Source organism: Trachymyrmex cornetzi, unplaced genomic scaffold (assembly GCF_001594075.2).
Source record: "Trachymyrmex cornetzi isolate Tcor2-1 unplaced genomic scaffold, Tcor1.1 scaffold83, whole genome shotgun sequence".
Classification (NCBI taxonomy): Eukaryota; Metazoa; Arthropoda; class Insecta; order Hymenoptera; family Formicidae; genus Trachymyrmex; species Trachymyrmex cornetzi.
Window position 1 is genome coordinate 3610670 of NW_017300169.1, and position 13168 is coordinate 3623837.

The window sequence follows — 13168 nt, forward strand, 5'->3', positions numbered from 1 at the left end:
CATACATTACTATTGTTCTTAATTGTGATGCATATCTATTGACATACATTTCTTCGAGAAACTCTCACTTAATATAACGTATTTTAGTTTCTCATTTATTTTTATTTTACATCTTGTAGGAATAATTCCCGTTCAGTCATCTGTTACATCCATGATCTTTTTTTTGGTAAGATTTCTTAGAGAGATTTATTACTTCCCACTCTCTCTCTTCTCTTATTAAATCCATTAAGTTATAACATCCACCAAGACCGTTGCACACGTACACCAATTGCGCACCGTACAAGGACAATATGCCATATAAATAAGAAAAATAAGAGACATTAGAGAAGAAAAAGTTTGAAAATATATAAAAAAAAAAGAATTAAACATTGTTTAAAGTTACATTTTGTTTCTCGATTAAGTGACTGATCCGCTATAATTAAAGCTTCTACGATGCTTTGTGTAAATGAATAGTTATGTTATTATTTTAGTATTCAATAATAATTTTAAAGAGTAGTGTGCCAGGAAAACAATTCGTTTTGCGGTACATTCCTCACAATCGCTACATGTTGACAACAGTTATTGAATCGTTTCTCGTTAAAATCTAAAACGGTTAAAGTACTGAAATATATATAATTGAACAAAGAATAAAATAAATTTTTAGATAATATATTGATTAGTTAAATAAAACAGACGAAGTAACTGTCCCCATTTCGATGTCTGAATTGCGATATCGATTACATATTACACCGTAAAATTGAGACTTTTGTTTAGAATGAACGCAGCGATTTAAAGTCTACAAATTTTTAAAGATTTCGATGTCTTTGTATGCTCTTATTTCTCATTAATGCGTTAAGTCTGAACAAGGCAATTGTACTCAAAACCTTCTCTTTCTTTTTTGGTCGTTGGGTAGGCATTGTGCCCCTACAATGGGAAAAGGGAAAGAAAGACGCCAACTTGTACTCTTGCACATTCCTGGTTTCCTCGCTCGAAATCAGTTTTCAATTTTCTTCGATTCTTCAAAGATTTTTGTTCTATTGTAAGGCGCCTAAATGAACTCCTTTAAAAAGGCGTATTTTACGCTAGCTGCGGCCCTACATTCACTATGAAATCTTAATGTAGTTACTCTAAGTAGGCCTTTCTGTTCATCGCTTAAAAGTCTAAGTCGAAATCTGTATTTAATATTACACGCAGCCGACAACGCCACGATGCGATATTAATCATAGATAACACGGACTTAGTTTAATTATTACAAAGAGACATCTACGAATTACAAGAAGATAACGAGATAAAAGTAGCGATACGGTAGTGGTACAAACTTCACACGTTGATTTCGAATGGCCCCAATCTGAAATTCAGAAACAATAATGAACATTTTCCCTCTTGTCGGTATTAATTTGTACGACGTATCGACATGGTATGACGTCTTACCGATTGTAATGTATTGATTGACTCGTTTTGTAGGATTTCAAAGAGTGCGAGACAATCAATCCTCGAAGATCAATGCTCCTCGAATTTTCTGTGTGCAGTATCCACACATAGAGAGAAGAATGCATCTCGTTGAGCATTACATATCACGTACATCCACGTCGAACATTACATTTCACGTCGAACATTATATTTCACGTCGAACATTACATATCACGTCGAGCCTTTACATATCACGTACATCCACGTCGACGATGTGGTCCACACCAAATGTTTGGAAAATTCTTCTTTCAGATCAATTTGCAGGTCATTTCTATGAGCAATAATAGCGATCTGTTATTGTCAAACGTTCCAAAAAAATATTAAATTCAAGTACAATGAAAAATCTGAAGTTAATAAACAATATTAAACAATATTACTAAGAATCTCATGAAATTAATAAATTTAACGAATCTCGATTTTTTCTATATTTTTATTTGATGAATAATTACAATTCCGTGAATCTCTAATTATTTTGGTTAATCTTTATTATTTAATTTTTATAAGAACTCTTACGTTTTAATAATGATCTTTGATTTACAAAATAAAACGCGAATTCGTGAACCATTTACATTGATCCTAGATTGATAAATAGATTCTACAAATTTTATATGGAATTTCAATATTCCTTGTCATTCATTGTCATCATTTTCTACAATTTCGTTTAAACATTTAGCGTATTATCACTATAATCTTTTAGCATATATTCGATTTAAATTGTAATGAATTTTTAATTAATTATAGAAAAGTTATTTTAATAATATAAATTATACGAAATTAACAATTACAATGTCAAATTATTTTACAAAAATGTCCTAAGTTCTCCATTATAATAAAAATCTTAGTTTTCTTAGAATTATAAAATTTATACCTTTTCCTCGACGATACTGCTCGTCGATGGTATTCTCTGCGAAGGATCTATTCTTCTCCGTCTTTCTTCGATAACTTCGGTGTCGGAACTGCCCATAGTTACTTGTGCTGATTGTGTCAAGGATGCATTTACGTGCCTCGTTTTCATCAAAGGCGGATTCCGAGATTGTGGTAACGCGAATCCTCGTCTGAGAGCACCTCGCGGCGGTGACGGTGGTGGATAGGATATACCTGATGACACACATCATCAATACGTGAGAGAGAAAGAGAAAGAGAATATCCGCTTAATTTTTTTCAGAGGGAGAAACCGGAGACAAACCAGTTTCAAACAAAATAACTTATGCTCTTAATGTTTTCTGAAGGTTTTCGGAATCGTTAAATTCGGTTCTAGCTTTAGAATTTTAAAATTCAAATAAAAAAAATCTGATTATCTTAAAACAGCTAGATCTTAGGAGTTCTTGGTATCGTGGAGTTTGAATGCGTTGAGCCGCTCTTATGAAAAAGACACTGAAGATTTCGAAAAAATACTCAATTTTCAGTGTTTTTTTTCGAAATTATCAGTTTTTTTTTCATAAGAGCTGAAAATGTTGAATTTCAAAGATTATAATAATTTCCATGAAGGAGGCTCTAATGTCACAGGATTTATAATAGAATTTAAAAGTCAGTTTAGAAATTAGTACTGTTTGCGTAGCATTAATGAGTTTCATTCAAACAAAGCGAAATTGGAAACTTGATGTATGCATATATATTTTGCCATTAAAAATTTTCTAAAACCAAGTTTTGTGATAATCAAATTATTTTTTTAAAAATTATATCGTCCATATTGAATCCATTATGATTTTTTTATTTTTGACCTGAGATTCGAATACATTATCAAAAATTATTCCATAAGACAAGTTTAATAAAATTTGAGCAAGCAGTTTGTAAAATAAAAGGGAGTAATCCAAAATAGTCATCAGTCAATAAAGGGTTAATAAATGTATATTGTATTCTTCTTGTTTATAAAATATTTTTTGGATTTAAATGAGATGAATTAGATAATAATAATTAATAAGAAGTATAAGGAGATGAATTAGGTTTGATTTGTGAACAAAATAAATATATACTAAGCAAAATTCTTGCAAAGATCCTTTCATATCTTTCTCTTCAAGTAAATAAAATACTAATTTTATTAATATTTGTTTGAAATTCTCGAGCATCAGCATAACTGCATTTAGAACAATTCTATTAAGCGATATCATATGTGTTAATATTTTATGTGTAATAAAATCTACTAAGCTACGTTACAACCTTGATGTTTCTCTCGTACCTGCGCTCTGGACGACAATTCCGCTATTTTTAACAAGCAAACGACATTAAAATAGTTGAATAGTTTTGAAATAGAGGAGCGCTTAGTCCTTTGTACTTGTAATAATAATTTATATGTTATGATCTAATCTGTGTGCATTTATGATCTAATCTGCGTGCGTGACTACGTGGTGTGATAGGGAGTCCTCATTGAAAGGCTTTGGCCTTGGAAGAATGCGACAAACATAGGCAGAGAGATTCGCGTCGGTAATTGCTACCTCGGTGTCCTGGTGAAAGTAGAGTGTCCTTGCTTTTGGTCATCTGCGGTACAATCAGTAGCGAATTCGGCGGCGTTGGTGATACAGTGGAGGTCTGTGGTGACGTGGCCAGTGTCAGATTGGGCAGCGATTGACCTAGACTCGAATACGGCACGTGGACGCTCAGCGTGTTCGGTGTCGGCGATTTATTCATCAACGAGCGCCTGATGGATTTGCGAATTAATTTTAATAGGAACATTAATATTTATCGGTCATCACGAGGTCGCGGAATCAATCACGTATACGCTCTTTTACCTCATGTGCACAGTTCGATGATTGTGCCCAGAGCTGGATTCGCCGCCTTCTTCCGACGACAGTGAGCTCGACGCCCGCGGTTGTTCGTTTGTATCCACGCTGACGTTTCTGCTGGGGTTGTAGCTCGGCAGGAAGCTGCTGCTACCCGGAGATGCACCTTCCATCTCCATGCTACCACTGGAAACAACAAATCACATTATGTACAGTCGTGGATAATAAATATGGATAATAAATTATCTTCAACGTGACTCAGTAACAATTAATTGACAGTAACATAACTGTAAGTTATAATTTGCCACTCAATAATATAACTTTTACGTATAATATGTGTCATTGTACAGTTATATTACTGAATTTGTCATTATGTGGTCATCACAAGTTAACGAGATACCTGAAATGTATCATTTCACCCAATGAGTTTCACCCATGACATCATCATAGATGAAGTCCATTGGATTGAATAAGAAATTATAACTATCAGTCATGTAACTTATATCAATGGTACTGTTAGTTGATGTTTACTGGAATATTCCTTTTTTTTGCTACAACACGTACCTGTGACTGTGAGCGAGACTGCTGCCATGCGAAGCTCTGCTACTACCACGTGGAGTTCTTGGGAAGGTATTGTCATATTCTTCTACTTCGAAATCGCCATCGCCCAATGTGCTCGGCTGCCTGCTGACAGACGCCAGATTCATAACGGGCTCACCGAGTGACGGAACTTTCATCGATGCGAATTGTTGTTGAGCTTGTTTCAAGGAGTCCATCCATGACTGGAAAAAAATAATCAAAACAAATTTTCGCTTAAGTAAGCTTAAAGGTTTTATGATTTCAAGGAACTTTAATCTATTAATTAAATTAAGGCATCATTTATTTATCAATTAAATTAAGATCTATTAATTATATTAAGGTTTCACCGATATCGGTCAATCATGTCAATTATGTAAATTTTTTTCAACTGAACTACGCTTCGTTGCAGTTTAACTGATTCTGTAACACTGTATGTATTTTATGATCAAAAGAGGGATGGAGAATTTAGCTGTTAATTAAGTGACTGATGAAAGCCATCGTTGGCGAACTACGGAATGGACGGTCTAAATTGGGACGGTGAATCAGTCATCCCGTGAAATTTGTCGCAATTCGCAGTAGCTGTTTGCTGAGTTACCTTAGCTAGTTTCGGGTCACCGGCGCTGAGAATTAAAGCGGCAGAAACGGTCCCGTACTCATTAAGATAAACCAATCCAAGACTAGATGGCTCCTTGACCTCATGTATTCGTATGCGGTCGACGACGTATGGCTGCCTAATGATCTTCAACATTTTCTTCGTCGACGGTTTGCAGATTAGCAGCATGTCGGTCAATAAAAGTACGTGCACTTCCATCTAAAAGGAGATAATTAACGGAATATAGGTCTCTACAAATAGTTTTTCCTAGTTAAATGGTCTGACCGATTCTCTGTTTGCTTTTTAAATATAGAAACGAAGATTTAACAAAATTTATAGGAATCGTTTTTGCAAAATATAAATTGCAACGAAATTATTTTTGATCGTTTCGAAGAGTCAATAAAAAATTACGCATATTTTTCCTTTGACCATATATTATTTCTGCATGTAGTTTAAGACATAAAAGAAGTTTCCGATCGATTAAATAAGTTAATATTCTATATCGATCTACCTTGCTGGTGGCAGCGTCTCTTAACTTCAAGTCTCCTTCTCGAAGAAGAGTCCTCAAGCTATCCTTTGGGCAGCCGGGCATCGGCGCTGTAGTAATATCAAGATTGCTGTACAACTTTATCAGTTTCTCCACCTCCTCATCGAGCCCTTTGGTTTCCACGACGTCATAGCATTCCAGACGCGAGGCTGCGTGGTCCAGCTGAGCAGCCTCCTCGTTTCTCCTCAGCGCAGCATTCACGGACACCACAAAACCGTCCACGGATTTAATCTGGACGCAAAACGAACCCGATAAAACAACCCTCTTTGGGGATTCCCTCTCTCCCTCTCTCTTTCTCTTTGTATTTTTATTTACGAATAATTTTAAAGCAAGAGTAAACCAAGTTCGTAATTTATGAGATTCACTATAGCTTTCATCTACAGGGAAGCGTGGCTTATCACGAATGCGCTACTTTCGTTTCGCATTCCTTCCTGTTATGTACTACTAACCCAGAAATTGAGAAAAAGTAAAGCATAAATTTTACCATGTGTATCAATTCTGCGCGTTGATCCTCGTTCTCTGTATTCTTATAGACGGCTTTGAGCAGAAGCGAATATCTAGTGAGCCTCTGCATCGGCATAACCAGTATATCCATAAGTTTCAGTCGGTTGCAGTCCTTTTGCGTTTCGCACCACTATAATAATGATAAAAATATCTCTACTAGTTTCTAATATATTTTACATTTTATATTTTACATGTTTTTTCTACACTTAATTTTCTTTTTATATCTTTTATAAGAACAATAACTATTCAAAATATTAAATAATGTCTTCTTACATATTAATTTATAAAAACATTAAAGAATTTTAGCACTTTAGATATTTTTCCATTTAAAGTTATTTTAAACAAATCCGCAGAAATTGTTTATTTTTTTGTTATTTTAGATGAGAAAATTCCTTTAAGATACCTAATTATTTTTCTAAAATAACTAACTGCATCATAGATAATTTCAAAATTAATTAACTGAGATTAATAGTAAGATCGACAGCTGACTCCGTCAAAGTAAGCCAACAGAAGCGAGCAAGAGTAACAGCGTTTACATACCACCAAATATGCTGTGAAAAGCTGATTATCGTTTAACCGATCCTTGCAATACTGCTGACACTTGCTCTGCTCGGCACAGTATCTCGTGTAAGGCGCGAACGTCTGCTCGAAAGTTTCGAAACCCAGTAGAAGATGGCCGGGATCAAGCGGCTGCCCGTTCGACCGCGACGCATTCACCATCGCGAGTAGGTACTCAGTCCAAAAGTAGCGATTAGCGGCGTAGATATCAGGTATATTGCTGAAGAGTTTCAGCCTGTCGACCTCGATCAAGATATTCGAGGCTTGCAGGCTACAGAGACACGCCATGAAGAGCTACGATATCAAAAACGACGATCATCACTTTCAAGAAACATTGAAAATTCTAATCTCTTAATGAGATATCTCATCCTGAGCTCGTTTAATTTCAACATGTTTGATATATCAAGCAATCTTATCATCTTGACGAGATTAACCAGTTTCACGAGTCTGCTATCGCGAATTAAAACGTGGAAAGTATGTCGATACTTTACTCACATTGGTCACAACCTTTAACGTCTTAATGTAGGCTACTTCGGTTTCAGCCAGTTCCCAGAGTGCAGTCTGCTGCTGTGTGTGTTTTTCAGAAAGCATCTGTGAATTCTCGACGATGTCGCGCCAATCTCCCTCTAAATTGTAAAGAGCTGAAAGAATATCACGGTAATATCTACATTGCAACAATGTCTGCTACTGCAGCAAACTGGGTTTATTAGAGATAATGGTTGCTTTCTTTTTAGAAGACGTAGTCGATACAAGTATCATTTTATCTTTGTTATTCATTGAATGCTAAGAAGAAGAGGACGTTTGTATCGACTGTGCCTTCTAAAAGGAGAGCAGCCAATATAAATAAGAATTTTTCTGAGGACCGTAAAAAAATGAGAAAAAGGTCCTTTAAATCACATTTTTCTGCAGAAAATTACGTACTGAACTGTTTTGTTTAAGATAAGAACGTGTCGTTATCGATTTTCAATGCTATAGCAGCGACGTTATTAGTAATTTAAATTACAATATTATCAGGGTCATTATATAATACCACCCCAGAATTAATCTCGCCCTAATTCAGACTCAATCGCGCTTTCGCATTCGAACGAGAATGTCTCTTCGAGAAATGAAAAGAGCATGACGTAAGAATAAGTAACGCGACTACTCTTAGTAGAGTAGTCGTTAAAGGGATCTTCAAACTTTGCTGATTCCGTTTGGATGTAACAAGATGGGGCCAACGAGAGAGAAAAAGATTTAAATGTTCTCCCATGAGATAAAGATATTTTTTTCAGAGAAGAGCGCGTGCCTTGCGTTAATTTGATCCTGAATCATCGAGAATCCTCAGGATTTCGAATCTCTTTATTTCAAGGAAAGAGAAAAAAAATATTAAAGAACAAAAGTAGGAATCTCCTACCTTCTTCGTTGATCGTCACGTCGCATTGCAAATGAACGTTCGCGAGTTTTGGTACACCGTGTTTGTTGTACTCGTCTAACTGGGCAGTTAATAAGTCCATCTTGATACCCTTAGTGTTGGTGAAGAATCCGCTCCATCGCTGTTTACTAGCTTTGAGTCCGGCAGAACTTCGACCGGAAGAAACCGTTGTACCAACCTCGGAGTCAACATTCGTATCCTCGGTGGAAACGCTGAAGAAACGACCGCTTCGACTCCGATAATTCTATTGAGGAATAAAAAGCTCATTTTTAATTAACTATAAAATTTAGAATCAAAAAGTCTGATGTATAGAAAAAGCAAATTAAAGAGAAAATTTATTCTTTTTTACAACGTTCTCATTTTGTTTATTTGATAGAGAAGTAACACATATCAAAATTAGCACTTTGTCTCTCTCTTTCTCTCTCTTCCAGGAGAGTATTTTTTAAATTCTGAATTGGGACATTTTAAGCAATTTTTTTAAAAGAAAATTGGTATAACTAAGAGGAATTTTTCTACAACTATTTTAGCATTAACATTTCTTCAGTGTATTTAACTAAACAAATATCTCTTTTTAATAAATAATTATTGCGAAATTGATTAGAGTAGAAATTCTTTAATCAGAGTTTGGCCATGACGAGGAATCCGAAATTTTTCATCAAAATCGTACAAGTGAAAAAAGATATATTTTATCTCATTCTACAGTGGTATGAGACAAAAAATGTACTATCTCGTTCTGACTAACACGATTTAATAAAAAATATCAGACCAATCATAGGTTACTATTTCATAGTCCGAGAGAATCTTTAAATCAGAGGACAATCAAGCGAACTTTTACATTACTTCTGCTCTTTAGAGATAAATTCTGAGAATTATATTGTTTTTCCAACAAAAATATGTCTTTAGAGTTGATTTCCTGTTATTATCTCAAGAATATGTTGATTTTTGAATTGTCTTATTTTTTTTATTAAACAAGTGATTTATTATAATGTACCAAATATTTTCAACACATTTTTGTTAAACATTTGCAATAAAAAGACAGCATTCTGTTCTGTCATGAAATTATCAGGACACATTATTAAGACCTTTAACGGAAACTTGCTCGCTTCGTCAAGTGATTATACCGCGGTCGTACATCAAGTTGAAGGCTTCTCAGAGCGAAGGCAACATTCTAGAAATTGCTCGTTGAGTTATCGTGCTGTGTAATCCGCTATCGAGTGTGTGATGTGTTGGTACTCGCCATGAATAATGTATCGCGCCCAACACCGGGCCCGACCCGTTAAGAGAACCCTTTCCAGCATTTTATTAACGTTATCCCTTCGCCGTGTACCGTCACCGCCAACGTCGCGACAAATCGTTCTCGTTACGCTTGCATGCATTATACGCGTTACACACGAGCAAATGCGAAATATTTTAACTCACGCGTTATTTCTCGACACGACGTGCCGATCAATTTTAAACTTAGCATCTTAGTCATCAATTCTCTTTTATTCCCTACGAGTCGTGCAAAAAGCTATATTATTCATAGAATAATTATTCAATTTATTAAATCAATCGCATTATCTAGTTTAAAGATTAGACATTTTTCTCTTATAACGAAGAATGGCTATAAAACAACTGGTACTTTTACATTACTTTTTTTACTTCTAAATATTAAACGAGCAATATATAAACAACTTCAATCATACTATACACGAAAAGGACAGTTTTGCTGAAGTAGGTATCTAAAAATTTAGCTAGCAGGTCTGAAAATAATTTTATTGAACTATCAAAATAATTATGTAAGATGTTCAAACATGATGAGCAATGTTGCAGACAATTTTTACATTCTAGCGTAATCTTGAGCGTCTTACATTATGTCGATAGTTTATCAAAATATGATAGTTTAACAAAATTATTTTCAGACCCGTATTTAGTCAAATTTTTAGATACTTCAGCAAAAAACCGGTCTTTACATTTATTATAATAATATAAATATAAGTGAGATACCACTGTAAACTAGCAAATTTACTGCATCGCAATAGAAGCTTCTCCACCCTGGCGTAAATGCGACACGATGTGTAAGCGTTAATGTACCGTAATCGACGTTTCGCCTGCTCGTTTCACGTGACGCGAAATGCAGGCAGATTTCATCTCCGGAGGTGTACTGTAATAACGATGATAACGGATCTTTATTGCAGTCTACCGTGTCTTTAATGTGTACGCCGTTCGTCACACTGAAAATACAACAGCGCGCGGCGATCTGTAAACCGCACCGATCAACGTCGATTACGTAAGCTGCAAAAAAGACTAAAAATCAAGCATAAACGAAAATAAAATAAAATTAATGAAGTGCGCAGTGTTTCATTGCTCTTTTTTTCTCATTATTCTAAAATGGTATTTTGCATAATTTAATTTAATTAAAAAGTCTAATTAAAGTTCTTCTAATCTTACACACACATGCATACACTTCGATATTTACTTAAAATAAAATCGAAAAAACTGTAAATTAGCGAAATAGCGACAAAATTTAAATTTGATCGTACACGTAATCGTCCGTGGCGGAAAAGACACGTCGAGAATAGACGATCGAAGGTGTGTCGGGTCAAGTTCGCATTTATTCTACTGACACTCGCAGCCGGGTCCGTCTTTGGTACTTGTCGAGAATTGAAATTTCAGCTTCATTTGTACCTGGATCGTGTCACGTTCGAATCGGCACAAACACGCGACAGATTACACACATTGCTGACCGAGCGGATTAATCCGGCTGCATCCGGTACAGATGAGGCAGTTGTCACGTTTGCAGTTGCGCGGATCAAGCCGGAACGCTCGCGTAATTGTCACTCGGACAATTGCGGGGCGTTCGGCGAAGACAATGGTAACCGCGACGCTAGGAATCGGATGCACTCGGGATAGTAATGCTAGGAACAATATCGAACGAGTTGTATAGGAAAATTTAATCAAAATAATGTTGTGTATAGTATTGTACATCGATCGATTAGATTTATGTTGGGAGCTTTCCATTTAATGCAGGCCAAGCCAAGGAATTTTTTAATATCAGAACGATAATTTATAGTTACAAAATTTGACTGTTTATTGACTTTAAGCATCAAAATAAAGTCATTTTGATGTCATTTTGATTTTTTATTGACTTTTATGTGTTCCTTGGGAAGTCGATACAAGCATCATTCTATCTTTTTTGCCATTCAGAGAGTAACAAAGTTAGAACGACACTTGTGTCATCAAATAAAAAGCACTCAGAAAAACGTTCAGTTGTGTGATGTATCCGTGTAGCACTTCTTTTAACCTTTAAGCCTAATTTACAATGTGCTCTTTGTTTACTGTTTTTTGCATTTTACGTCTTTTTACTTCTTGTCTTTTTGCCTTTTATTCAGTTTCTTCGTTTTCTCTGAAATAAAAGTTGACGAACTTCGCCTGAAATAAAAGTTGACGAACTTCGGAAGAGACACGTAAAAAGGACCGCGATTGTCGATAAAACGATCGTAAATAAAAAAGGTTGTGGTAGAAAGCAAGAAACAGGAAATAAAGAATTGTAGATTGGGTTTTAGGCTATTAGGACAAGAAAGCCACACTATAGTGAAGTATTACATTTTGAGGCAAAAAATATAATAAAGTAATAAATTATATAACAAATCTTACTACACACACACACACACACATACACACACACAGAGGAAAAACTAAAAGATTTTGACTTATAGTATACTTGACAATTTTTTGGACTTTTACTACACACGATGGGTCGATCGTGTCCCAAGTTAATTTTCATCATTTTAACAAATATACAAAAATTATTAAGTAATTTTTACATATACTTTAACATCTTTAGTAAAGTTTATTATAAGGTTGTGTATAAAAAAAAATTATATATATAGGAAAGCCCTCTATTATGAGATAGACGCTGAATATGAGATAGCGGCGTTTCCGCTAAACTAATAATCGCTATCTATTGATTCCACCATGAATTTATTGTTCTTGGATTGAAAACTATTTAGTAGAAAATTCATTATTAGATCATGCCTGTAGTCGTTGCAAAAAAAAAAATTTGGATGTCTTTAAGTTTCATTGAGATGAGCTTTTAAACCTTGTTTATTATTTAATAAGTAAATATTTGGCAATAAATTCTTTATGATGAATTCGTGATGATAGAGTAAGAGCATACTAATAGAAAAATACGTGATATGTTGAATTGTTTAATTAAAAGTTAGATTTGATGATCGTAAAATCGTGGAAAAGGCGTGGAAATTGTAATATGAGATACCCAGAGTATTTCTAATATGAAATAACCTATGCTTCTATGTCATAGTGAAAATCGTTGCTAAAGTATAAATGTTATTGTACAATAATAAAAAGGACAATCGGAATAAACATCGAGTGCCTGTTTTTGCGATGCTTGGTTCCAATTACCTGAAGACGAGTCAGTTAGGTACAATGCATCGCATACTCATTTTGTACGCGCACTGGCTGTTTATTTGTATTTTAGAAACATTAAATAAAGTTTTTTAATTGCAATACTGATGTACTTTGCGTTTTATTATCGATTTCTTGGGACATCTCATAATATTAGGAGCGCAATTTTTTTATTTTGCGATTTGCTCACTTTTTACATTTCTTTCATTTATAAAAAAAATAAAATTTGAATTAAATTTTACATAACATTATCTTAAAGCTTAAATTCCCTTCAAAATGACCTATTATTTTTTAAAATTCTGCTCATGGATTTCTAGCATTTATCCAAAATAAACTCAGTATCTCATAATAGGATATAATAGGAGCCTTTCCTCTAAATGTTATAACTAATTACTTTATATTCC

General features: G+C 34.7%; 1 protein-coding gene across 5 annotated transcripts in view; it reads right to left on the reverse strand.

Annotated features, from left to right (window-relative positions):
- Positions 1 to 329: 329 nt before the first annotated feature.
- LOC108768886 (pleckstrin homology domain-containing family G member 5) overlaps positions 330 to 13168 on the reverse strand; it is a 169093-nt gene continuing 156254 nt past the window's right edge. For 3 of the 5 annotated variants that reach the window (XM_018519560.1, XM_018519557.1, XM_018519561.1), the window contains 12 exons: positions 8340 to 8601; positions 7442 to 7587; positions 6929 to 7240; positions 6369 to 6518; positions 5849 to 6115; positions 5341 to 5556; positions 4731 to 4948; positions 4176 to 4352; positions 3879 to 4084; positions 2318 to 2547; positions 1411 to 1720; positions 330 to 1327 (listed from right to left, as the gene is read on the reverse strand). In XM_018519560.1, coding sequence (XP_018375062.1) covers positions 1715 to 1720; positions 2318 to 2547; positions 3879 to 4084; positions 4176 to 4352; positions 4731 to 4948; positions 5341 to 5556; positions 5849 to 6115; positions 6369 to 6518; positions 6929 to 7240; positions 7442 to 7587; positions 8340 to 8601 — 2190 coding nt within the window. In that variant the 3' untranslated portion in view covers positions 330 to 1327; positions 1411 to 1714. The remainder of the gene's footprint in view (positions 1328 to 1410; positions 1721 to 2317; positions 2548 to 3878; positions 4085 to 4175; positions 4353 to 4730; positions 4949 to 5340; positions 5557 to 5848; positions 6116 to 6368; positions 6519 to 6928; positions 7241 to 7441; positions 7588 to 8339; positions 8602 to 13168) is intronic. The other 2 variants (XM_018519559.1, XM_018519558.1) reach the window with 2 other exon arrangements.